The 12454-nt window shown below is 45.6% G+C and overlaps 1 protein-coding gene across 7 annotated transcripts in view; it reads right to left on the reverse strand.

Annotated features, from left to right (window-relative positions):
- Positions 1 to 12454, reverse strand: part of LOC121549043 (unconventional myosin-VI) — a 130409-nt gene that overhangs the window by 12573 nt on the left and 105382 nt on the right. For 2 of the 7 annotated variants that reach the window (XM_041860844.2, XM_045210254.1), the window contains exons 28-33: positions 5441 to 5601; positions 5244 to 5285; positions 4760 to 4798; positions 3424 to 3462; positions 1593 to 1702; positions 59 to 199 (exon numbers count right to left, since the gene is read on the reverse strand). In XM_041860844.2, coding sequence (XP_041716778.2) covers positions 59 to 199; positions 1593 to 1702; positions 3424 to 3462; positions 4760 to 4798; positions 5244 to 5285; positions 5441 to 5601 — 532 coding nt within the window. The remainder of the gene's footprint in view (positions 1 to 58; positions 200 to 1592; positions 1703 to 3423; positions 3463 to 4759; positions 4799 to 5243; positions 5286 to 5440; positions 5602 to 12454) is intronic. The other 5 variants (XM_041860843.2, XM_041860842.2, XM_045210256.1 and 2 more) reach the window with 4 other exon arrangements.

A 12454-nucleotide genomic window follows, 5' to 3' on the forward strand; every position in this document is an offset into this window, starting at 1 on the left:
TAACACTGTCTGAAAGACCGAGTGAGTTGGGGACGCGGTGGGCTGTGGGGTCCCTTACCGTAGTCGGTGACTGATTTGGGGGCCCTCTGCTCAGAGTTGCCGGTGTCGTTGCCGCGCTTCTTGTTCTTTGACTTCCAGGCGTGGTAGACCTTTAGCCGGCGGTGGAACTCCTCTCGGCAGGCGGCCAGCAACTCAATATCTGTGGGTGGAGTGCGAGAGGGAGGGAGGGGGAAAGCGGTATTAGAGCATACCAGCCAACCAGCACCACAAATATCAGAGCTACACACAGAGAGATGTATAGAGGACTACCAACAGAGAGACGATCGCTACAGCTAAAAGATTTTCATTACTTCAACAACAATTCAAAATCCATAAAATAATAAAGACGAGACAGCATTATGGGTTTCATTGTTGTTCTATGTCTTCATGAAATTCTAAAACAATTGCTGCTAGGATTAATAATAATAATAATAATAATATGCCATTTAGCAGACGCTTTTATCCAAAGCGACTTACAGTCATGTGCGCATACATTTTTACGTATGGGTGGTCCCGGGGATCGAACCCACTACCCTGGCGTTACAAGCGCCATGCTCTACCAATTGAGCTACAGAGATACCACGATGATCAATGCATTTCAATTGTCATCAGCAAACCAGCCAAAGTCTGGAGCGAGATAGGGTGTGAAATGAGATTGTTAATGCCTGCTAAGTGCCTTGGTAAAGTTGAATTCACAAAGATGTCTCCCTACCTACCAGATAAATGAGGAGTCATTTCACTGTCAAAATGTCTCCCTGTAATGTAAACACTACTTAATATCAACTCCAGATACCCATTGTTGGGCATTTTCGGTTGGGCATTTTTGGTAGCACATATGACACAGGGCTTGGGGAGCAGCGAATGAATGAGTCTGCGTCCCAAATGAAAGCCTATTCCAGGGTTCACCCCCCCCAAGTTTTCTGAACAACATTTTTAGAAACGTTGTTATATAGTTTTCATTGTTGGACATAAAATACAAAATCCTCAGGAAATCAGCGCAACGTGTTTTTAATTTAGGAAACCAGTTCCCAAGTATTCCCACACATAAATAGAGTTGATCGTATCCCAATGTAATCAAAGGTTTGAAATTATGTTTTGGTCAAATACTATCTGTTTTGGCTTCTTGTGGTCAACTTGCAGTATACAAATTATTTATAACAATCCGCTCAACAACAAAAAACGGCCCGCAGATTAATGTAATTGAGGACCCCTGCCCTAAATAGTGTGCTATGTTTGACCACTGGTACCCAACTGTTCTACCAAATGATAGAAGAATTTGACTTTCATGTACAAGGAAGTGATCAAATAATGACGTAGGCATTAATAAATAACCATAGAGCAAGTTAAAGCTGTAAAATCACAGCTCACTTTTAGACCGAAGCGCACCAGGCTCAGAAAACAGTTTGACAGTTCAATATTTTTTAATATTGCATCGTTAGCAGCGACAGTGTCTCAGCAAAAATGTCCCAGTACAATTTCTTAATGTAAAAATGTCAGAGTCAAGTTTCTAAATGATCTTCAAACCACACATTCGGCATGGCTGACTTTCTTACCACAGGATGTGTTAATGGCATCCCTCAGTTCGGCATACTTCCACTTGCTGAGCTCGTACTTCTTGGTTCCAGCAGTAGCGGCAGCTTTGGTGGCCTGAACCTGTGGGCCTCTGGCAGCACAGAAACAACCAACAGTGGGGTTACAACAAAAACCAGAGTAGACTCTGGGGTGAAGTTTCCCCTAGGTACAGATCTAGGATCGGCGTCCCCTCCCCCAATCCTTAAAAATTGGTGGGTAAAATTCTAAACTGACCCAAGTTCAGCATCTAGGGGCAACTTCACCCTACTCCACAGTGGAGCAAGAATTACAGGATCCATAATGAGAGAGATCACAAAGGTCATAATTCACATCACATGATGACATATTGCGATTTTAATTGGATGAGTTTGGGAGCAGGATGATGAGGGGTGAAATGTGGAGTTTGTCAGGTTAACTGCAGCTGTACTGTACAAGAGAAATTCAACAACCCCACACCACTAACAGACTATTCACAACCCAACTGTATGGAGCTGGAATGGCTCATAGGAGCAGGAGCCTATCTCCTGTTTCTGTAGCGTGAGGCAGCTTGATGTGCAAGTACACCCCCTGGACAGGACGCAAGTCTATCGCAGGGCCTTACCCCTAATCTTTCTCCTTAATGCAGAGTGCCAAGCAGAGACACATCGGGTCCCACGTTTACAGTCTTTGGTATAACTCGGACGGGAATCGGACTCCCAACCTTCCAATCTCAGGGCGGACACTAACCACAAGGCCACTGAGTTGGTCAAGGAGCTGCTCCAGTGCTGCTTCATTCTGTTGAACTATGAACAGCCATTTAGCACTGTATGGGACGGTTTCCCTGACACAGATTAAGGACTAGGCTTAATCTGTGTTGGGAAATTGGCCCTGTGTGTCATTCTACTCTCTCCAGCTGAGTGGCTGTTTGTTGCTAGTCTGTTCTGTTGTCTACTCCTCCTCCTGCTAACTGCTGACAGGGCTAATTACATCCTGGCTGGGATTTGCCCCTTTTAGAACACTGACTCTCTGGATCTGAGGCTGGAGCGGGCCCTGGGCCACCTGAGGCCGGCCACGCTCTAATCCTATTGGCTGACTGAGCCACTGAGCCTCTTCAACCAGGGGCGCGTGCCCCGCACCCTTGGTGGCTATTCCGGGTACCCAGAAGCACACAGCTCAATTGACATTGGGCCAGCAGGCCGGGCACCTTCTGCTCCCACTTCCTGTGGCCGATGGCCATGTGTCCAAATGAGGCGTAGTGGGAGGCGGCTTGAGCCAATTAGTAAACAGAGAACGTAACAGTAGTGCCTGCTGGGTGTGTGGTCTCCGGGCTCCAGCAAACGTCTCTCATTCAGTCATTCTGATGGCTGGCCCCATGGCGTCAGCTAATTGGGATCCCAATAAAGAAGAGCTCTATTACTAGTACCAGTGGGCCAGGAATCAGGATATGGCTAACTTATATAATGTGAGTAACTATAATAGTTTGAACAAACATATGACGAGGCCCCGTTGTATAAGAGTGAGTCTCACCATTATTTACTTACCAGTAGCAAAAGCTAGCTAAAAGTAAGGGATTGTCTGAGATCTAACAACTTAAAAAGAAACCAATCATCCATCCATTTGCATGGTGGGGAGCCCTACCCCATTGTGTAGGAATACTCGATAATGGTTAATTGTGTGGAATTATGAAGAATTACCCCAAATTATGATGATACATCTCTATTAAGAAGATTAGTATTGATACGCAGAATCACACATGTTTTGATCCAGAGATTTGAAGTGATTGTAACGATTAGCTGAGATTTCATTCATGGAACTTAAAGGATTTCTACCCACCTAGATAGAAGCTCAGACATTTCCTTGGCCATTTCCTCCCTAAAAGGACATGATGAGCCCAGCATAATAAGAGTTAGAACCACTGAGACACTTTCAATACCAGCTAACAGTCACATTGATTGCAGTTGTAAGACAGGAGAGAGAAAGAAGGCGTGTAAAGAGAGAAAGGTGTGTGTGCATGTGCAGTCAGGAAGATAACGCACTCTCCCTCCCTAACTGGAACACTGCTGCTTTACTGGTCACTGAATCACCTGAGCAGGTCACACATGGTGCCATGACATACAGAGGCTGATCGGTCGGCAGGTAGCCTAGTGGTTAAGAGCGTTGGGCCAGTAACCAAAAGGTTGCTGGTTCGAATCCCTGAGCCGACTAGGTGAAAAATCTGTCTATGTGCCCTTGAGCAAGGCACTTAACCATAATTGCTCCTGTAAGTCACTCTGGATAATTTTATCTGTTAAATGACTAAAATGTAAATCTGTATGTGTGTGTGATTGTTTCAGCATGAGGCCGTGAGAAGAGCTCAGCATGTGAACTGTTGCAGCTACAAAGACAAGCACTTCACTACATCTGCTTACGCGACCAATAAACTTTGATTTGAACTACAGGGCCACTGATTAAACTCACCACTCTGATGTTCTCACGCCTGTTGTTTTAAGGATGAAAATGTCACAATTACGAGAGCTTCTCTTCCCGGTTTGCACACTCTCAGGTGACGCAAACTGAGAGAATGTGTACATTCGAATAGCTATGCTCTGCCTAGAACCTGTATCACTGTTCTTCAAAGCAATTTCTTATTACCTGATGAGAAAGCGCATTTCCAAGAAATGTTTTAAATTGACAGGAACAGTGGCTCGTAAAGAAAGTAACCATATGGCAAATCCTTTATGACCCTTCAAAACACCATTTCAGAGTGTGACATACAGGTGAGTGCACATCAGCATGTCTAGGATTAAAAATGTGACACATCCATCAAACGTAGGTTAGTGAGTTGGAGCGGTGCAGTTCAGGGGCTGTGGGAATGCTGTGGGGAGCAGAGGTCTAGTTGGCAGATGCTGCTACAGCACACAGTAGAATAGATGAGTAATATCAGGATGACGGCCAGGGCAGTCAGCCTAGCCGTTGCTTTTCAACAACGCATTCTTTTCAGCCTCGATACTAAAAGACGACAAAAGCATGCAAAAGTTTTAAGCAAAAGACGTGCAGATCCTTATTAGTTCCTAAATAGAAAATATATACAGTGTGATATTCTATGTGCACCTCGTCTGAATTTAAAGAAGTGCAAGCGTGCTGAAGGTGTGTTTCCACATGGTGAAGGTGATGTTTAAAAGGAACCTACATGGACATGCCCTTGAGCTTTTGAGATCCACCAGCTCCACTGCAACAAGAGAATGATGAGGATTACAATGGGGCTCTAACACTGTACACACTGCAGGAGCCAATCAGGAAGTGGAAGAAAAGGTGCTTCCTTTCCCTCTTTCTTTGACTGGTTAAAAGGACAGATCATTCCTCTGACAATAATTAGAAAATAAGTGGACTGATTGATATTTAGAGTGAGCTCAGTCAAACTCCTGGTACATGTAAATGTACTTGGTGAATAAAAGGTGATTCTGAATCGAAAGACCGCACTCTTTAACTGAAGTTGAATTATGAGTTTGTTTAAATATCATAATTAGCCTATCATCAATCAATGGCTGTGTTTGCCTGTAAGAGGTAAGGCAGATTGCTACAGCATGCAGGGTAGTTATGTTTCAGGGGTCAGGGGGGTGGTCAGGTTTAGGTTGGACTGGGGGGGATTAAGGGGTTAAATCTTGGTGTCTTACGTAGCTCTCTCTGGGGACGATGGAACACCTGAGGTGCCGTTACTGGGAGAAGAGAAGAAGAAAAGAGATTGGTTAGGCAGGCCTACAGACGCTCAGAGATTTCCGTTTCTCCAGGTCCAAAGTCCTCATCTCTGCTTCGCATCAGAGGGCTACAGATGGTGTATGGAGGTGTGTTAGCTGTGTTAGTGAGCTGTTACCTGCGCAGGCCTGCGTCGTTCTGGCTCTCCTCTGGGATGAGTTCAGCCTCGCTCTGGGCGATCCTCATGGCCAGCTCCCTGTCGCGTCTCTCCTGCTCCAGGATGTTCTGGCGCGCCGCCTCCTCCTCCCGCTCAGCCTCCAGCTGAACATCCATCTCCGCCTGCAGAGACAGTTTATTTTAATATACACGCACACACACACACAGTATGACACATACCCCAGCATGTTGTAACACACAAGCACAAATCCACTAAGTACAGCATCCAATAACACACCCAAGCCAGCATGAGCCCTGTGGGAGTGAGAGGCGAGTCAGAGGACAGCCTCATTTCCTCTCTTACGCTGTGGGTGACCTGTGGTTCTTGGAGAGGGGAGTGGGGGAGGCAGATGGACCCAGTAATATGATGGATGGTCCTGCCTGCACCATGTCCTTATGAACACATTTTCATAAGTAATTCCCTGCCCAAGCCAGACTCATGAAGGGCACCAAAAACGCCTTGTATGAAGAAGATGTATATAACATGGGCATGACATTTGACAGTGCTCTCAAAATAGCAGCTCGTCGCTGCAGGTTTGGGATGACTGCAGGTTCACAAGATTGGGTGATACTCCCTTTGGTACCTTCTTTAGTCTCCCTCCCGTCTCCCAGTCTCCGTCTCTCTCTCCCTCTGTCCCAGTCTCCCTCTCTGTCTCCATCTGTCCCAGTCTCCGTCTCTGTCTCCCTCTGTCCCAGTCCCCGTCTCTGTCTCCCTCTGTCCCAGTCTCCGTCTCTGTCTCCCTCTGTCCCAGTCGCCGTCTCTGTCTCCCTCTGTCCCAGTCGCCGTCTCTGTCTCCCTCTGTCCCAGTCGCCGTCTCTGTCTCCCTCTGTCCCAGTCGCCGTCTCTGTCTCCCTCTGTCCCAGTCGCCGTCTCTGTCTCCCTCTGTCCCAGTCGCCGTCTCTGTCTCCCTCTGTCCCAGTCGCCGTCTCTGTCTCCCTCTGTCCCAGTCGCCGTCTCTGTCTCCCTCTGTCCCAGTCTCCGTCTCTCTCTCCCTCTGTCCCAGTCTCCGTCTCTCTCTCCCTCTGTCCCAGTCTCCGTCTCTGTCTCCCTCTTTCAGTCTCCGTCTCTGTCTCCCTCTTTCAGTCTCCGTCTCTGTCTCCCTCTTTCAGTCTCCGTCTCTGTCTCCCTCTTTCAGTCTCCGTCTCTGTCTCCCTCTTTCAGTCTCCGTCTCTGTCTCCCTCTTTCAGTCGCCGTCTCCCTCTTTCAGTCGCCGTCTCCCTCTTTCAGTCGCCGTCTCCCTCTTTCAGTCGCCGTCTCCCTCTTTCAGTCGCCGTCTCCCTCTTTCAGTCGCCGTCTCCCTCTCTGTCTCCGTCTCCCTCTCTGTCTCCGTCTCCCTCTCTGTCTCCGTCTCCCTCTCTGTCTCCGTCTCTCTCTCTGTCTCCGTCTCTCTCTCTGTCTCCGTCTCTCTCTCTGTCTCCCTCTCTGTATCACTCCACAGTCTGTGTCAGGGACTTAAGCAAATAGAGACATAGAGAAGGAGGCTATATGTGTGGTATGGCCTGATTAGACTCCTTGCACATCCACTAATGAGCCTTTCCTCTGCCTGTGGGTCCCTGAGGGGCTGTTAGCTGTAGTCTACAGGAGCTGGCCACAATCCAGGGTCAGGGGATAAGCAGCCTTAAGGTGTGCAACTACGGCATGGAGTCCACGGTACCAAGCCAAGCACATATTTATCTTTTGGTCAAGTTTTCTACTGGGGAAAAATACAAGTGGCACGGTTGAAAAGAAGATCACACTTTTTTTGGCAATAAGATCAATTGAGAACTTGGGTTCAGAGAAACACCTGCGTTGAGAGAAATTCCGTTCAGGATGACAGGATCCATTGAAGGTGGAGAAAAAACCATCACTCTAAAGTTAGAGGATGTTTGATGTAGACTTTTCCTCCCAAAACTCAAACATCTGCAATGCAAGTCATGCATATTCATGCCAACGCATACACAGAAGCCCAATGTGATGGTGAATCTAAAGGTTAAAAAGGCTGTTTGAGTAAGCACCAACCCTGCCCCGGGCTCAGGGTGGGCTCTAGGCCAGACACTGATTTTAGGGTGCAGTTTTCAGCAATAAAAGCTAAAAGCCTGTAGATTATCCGGGGTCAGATCTCTGGGGTGCTGTCGTGCTATCCCTCTTCAGATGGACAACATGGGGAGCCAGATGGACAGTATATTAACATCAGAAGTCTAACCATCTCTACGGAACTGGAGTGAGTGGGTGTAGAAAAAGAGTCAGTGAGTAAGTGAATGAGAGAGAATGAGAGAGTGTGAGAGAGGGGGAGTGTGAGAGAGGGGGAGTGTGAGAGAGAGAGAGAGAGAGAGAGAGAGAGAGAGAGAGAGAGAGAGAGAGAGAGAGAGAGAGAATGACAGTGAATGAGAGTGAGAGAGAGAGAGAGAGAGAGAGAGAGAGAGAGAGAGAGAGAGAGTGTGTGAGAGAGCGAGAGTGAGAGAGAGTGAGTGAGAGAGTGAATGAGAGAGAGAGAGAGAGAGTGTGAGCGAGAGAGTGAATGAGAGCGTGATAGCGAGTGAGAGTGAGAGAGTGTGAGCGAGAGAGTGAATGAGAGACAGTGAGCGTAAGTGTGTGAGAGAGGGTGTGTGAGAGAGAGAGTGTAAGATAATGTGAGAGAGAGCAAGAGAGAGAGAGAGAGAGTGTGTGAATGAGAGAGAGTGAGAGTGAATGAGAGCGAGAGCGAGAGTGAATGAGCGCGAGAGCGAGAGTGAATGAGAGCGAGAGTGAATGAGAGCGAGAGTGAGAGTGAATGAGAGCGAGAGCGAGAGTGAATGAGAGCGAGAGTGAATGAGAGCGAGAGCGAATGAGTGCGAGAGCGAATGAGAGCGAGAGCGAATGAGAGCGAGAGCGAGAGTGAATGAGAGCGAATGAGAGAGAGAGTGAATGAGAGCGAGAGTGAGAGTGAATGAGAGCGAGAGCGAGAGTGAATGAGAGCGAGAGTGAATGAGAGCGAGAGCGAATGAGAGCGAGAGCGAATGAGAGCGAGAGCGAGAGTGAATGAGAGTTAATGAGAGAGAGAGAGCGAGAGTGTGAGAGAGAGTGCCAGCACACCCCACAGGCCCCACCCACCACCAGAGCATCACCACTTCCATCAGCTTAGCCAGACTGGACCGGGCCCAGCCTACTACCCCGCACCAGACCATCACCTCTACCAGACCAGAGAGGAAACTCCCCGGCCCAGACCTGGCCCCACTCCACTCCACAGGGCCCAACAGCAGGACCAGCGCAGCTACGCGGAGGTCCTCAGAGGACAGGAGAACCCTGTAGGGTTGAGTGAGATTAAACAGCTCCACACACACACACTGTACTAAAAGTTTACTTGTTCAATGAATAGGAATATACAAATGATATATATAACAGAACAAATGTTTGCTGTTATCCTGTTTATCTCACTCTTAACTTAGTAGTTAGTAGTTACTGTATTTTTGACTGTGCTGTTCTTTCTTTTTGCAACATGAAATCTAAAGCTATCAGTTACCATGTGGAACATTAAGGGCCTAAACTCATCAACCTTTGGACTGAAGAATTTAGCACTGGAGTTCCCAACAAATCTTAAAGATGTTGACGTCATCATTCTGCAAAACACATGGTGTAAGGCAGACATTGTCACTCACTGTCCCACAGGCTACAGAGAGGTAATTGTGCTGTCACAGAAACACAGCTCTGTCAATAGAGGCAGAGACTCTGGAGGATTGATAATTTGGTACAAATCCGAACAACAAAATCTAATTGATCAACCATCAAAATTGGTAAATATTACATTTGGTTAAAACTGAAAAAATAACTTGTACTGACAGAAAAAGAGGTGTTCCTTTGCGCAAAGAAGGCATCAATTTAGCAGTAAAAAACATCAACTCTATATACAGATCTGGAAAAAAATTAAGAGACCACTGCAAAATGATCAGTTTCTCTGGGGGTTTTTCGCCGTGCACTTCACCCAAGCTGCCGTTTGCCATTCTTTTTGTAGGTCACTTGATGTCATCCTACGGTTGTTGAGTGACATTCGAATGAGTTGGTGGTCATCCCGGTCAGTAGAGAGTCGTTTTTTCGCCCTCTGCCAGTCTGTAGCTTTGTTGTCCCCAATGTCTGCTGCTTGAACTTGTTCTTATGAACCGCCGTCATTGACATTTTAAGGATGGAAGCAACCTGACGCTCACTGTATCCCTCTGCCAGTAAAGCCAGTATTGAACCCTTCTTTTCCTCACTCAAAACTTTTGGCATGGTCAATAGTTATTTTTTGATTAAAATTACTTTTGAGGTACTATTAGCACTGTTTTTGCCATCCAGCTGGTCCTATTGCAAGAGGATAGTGATGACCACAGCAGTGGTTTTTATACTTTTCCTTGTTAAATAAGATTTGGTTCAGGTGATCACCTAATCAGTACCTAATTCAGTAGAATGAGGTGTGTCTGTGTTGGAATTCAACAGACACTGGAATGGAAGTCATACATGTAGAGATGCTGATTTAAGAAACATTTGCAGTGGTCTCTTAATTTTTCCAGAGCTGTATGTATATGTATGTATGTATGTATATATATATATATATATATATATATATATATATATATATATATACAGTGGGGAGAACAAGTATTTGATACACTGCCGATTTTGCAGGTTTTCCTACTTACAAAGCATGTAGAGGTCTGTAATTTTTATCATAGGTACACTTCAACTGTGAGAGACGGAATCTAAAACAAAAATCCAGAAAATCACATTGTATGATTTTTAAGTAATTAATTTGCATTTTATTGCATGACATAAGTATTTGATACATCAGAAAAGCAGAACTTAATATTTGGTACAGAAACCTTTGTTTGCAATTACAGAGATCATACGTTTTCTGTAGGTCTTGACCAGGTTTGCACACACTGCAGCAGGGATTTTGGCCCACTCCTCCATACAGACCTTCTCCAGATCCGTCAGGTTTCGGGGCTGTCGCTGGGCAATATGGACTTTCAGCTCCCTCCAAAGATTTTCTATTGGGTTTAGGTCTGGAGACTGGCTAGGCCACTCCAGGACCTTGAGATGCTTCTTACGGAGCCACTCCTTAGTTGCCCTGGCTGTGTGTTTCGGGTCGTTGTCATGCTGGAAGACCCAGCCACGACCCATCTTCAATGCTCTTACTAAGGGAAGGAGGTTGTTGGCCAAGATCTCGCGATACATGGCCCCATCCATCCTCCCCTCAATACGGTGCAGTCATCCTGTCCCCTTTGCAGAAAAGCATCCCCAAAGAATGATGTTTCCACCTCCATGCTTCACGGTTGGGATGGTGTTCTTGGGATTGTACTCATCCTTCTTCTTCCTCCAAACACGGCGAGTGGAGTTTAGACCAAAAAGCTCTATTTTTGTCTCATCAGACCACATGACCTTCTCCCATTCCTCCTCTGGATCATCCAGATGGTCATTGGCAAACTTCAGACGGGCCTAGAAATGCGCTGGCTTGAGCAGGGGGACCTTGCGTGCACTGCAGGATTTTAATCCATGACGGCGTAGTGTGTTACTAATGGTTTTCTTTGAGACTGTGGTCCCAGCTCTCTTCAGGTCATTGACCAGGTCCTGCAGTGTAGTTCTGGGCTGATCCCTCACCTTCCTCATGATCATTGATGCCCCACGAGGTGGGATCTTGCATGGAGCCCCAGACCGAGGGTGATTGACCGTCATCTTGAACTTCTTCCATTTTCTAATAATTGCGCCAACAGTTGTTGCCTTCTCACCAAGCTGCTTGCCTATTGTCCTGTAGCCCATCCCAGCCTTGTGCAGGTCTACAATTGTATCCCTGATGTCCTTACACAGCTCTCTGGTCTTGGCCATTGTGGAGAGATTGGAGTCTGTTTGATTGAGTGTGTGGACAGGTGTCTTTTATACAGGTAACGAGTTCAAACAGGTGCAGTTAATACAGGTAATGAGTGGAGAACAGGAGGGCTTCTTAAAGAAAACTAACAGGTCTGTGAGAGACGGAATTCTTACTGGTTGGTAGGTGATCAAATACTTATGTCATGCAATAAAATGCAAATTAATTACTTAAAAATCATACAATGTGATTTTCTGGATTTTTGTTTTAGATTCCGTCTCTCACAGTTGAAGTGTACCTATGATAAAAATTACAGACCTCTACATGCTTTGTAAGTAGGAAAACCTGCAAATTCGGCAGTGTATCAAATAATTGTTCTCCCCACTGTATATATTCAGGCAAACTGCAAAAGAAGCACAACGTAAATGTATAAAAAACTAAAAAGACCACAGATGACAACTGGTTTGATGCAGATTGTAGAATTATAAGGAAAAAACTTAGAACACTATCAAACCAAAAGCACAGAGACCCAAATAATGGTGAATTACGCCTTCATTACTGTGAGACTTTAAAACTCTATAAACGTACACTCAGAACCAATAAAGCACAGTACAAAAGCAAGCAGCTGACACTAATTGAGGAGTCCATAAACACAAACAACTTCTGGCAAAATTGGGAAAAAAATAAAAAAATAAAAACGAGGAATTAGCGATATAAAATGGTGACATATGGACAACCCATTTTAAAACACTCTACAACACCGTTCAAATTGACATAAATGCAGAACAATGCCAAATTCATGAGAAGTTGAATGGATTAGAAAAAGCTATAAAGGACAATCAAAATCCATTGGACTCCCCAATTACTGACCAGGAGCTCTATAAGAAACTTCAGGCCCTCAAATTTAAAAAAGCATGCGGACCTGATGGCATCCTAAATGAGATGCTCAAATTCACTAGTGCAAAATGTCAATTGGCTATATTAAAACTGTTTAATTTGATCCTGAGTGTAGGTTATTTCCCTGATATCTGGAATCAAGGACTCATAACCCCAATCTTTAAGAACGGATACAAATTTGACCCTAACAATTACAGAGGCATTTGTGTGAACAGTAACCTGGGGAAAATGTTCTGTAGTATTATAAATGTAAGAGTTCTAAATGTACTTAATAAGCACAATGT

The sequence above is a fragment of the Coregonus clupeaformis genome, chromosome 33 (assembly GCF_020615455.1).
Source record: "Coregonus clupeaformis isolate EN_2021a chromosome 33, ASM2061545v1, whole genome shotgun sequence".
NCBI classification, from domain to species: Eukaryota; Metazoa; Chordata; class Actinopteri; order Salmoniformes; family Salmonidae; genus Coregonus; species Coregonus clupeaformis.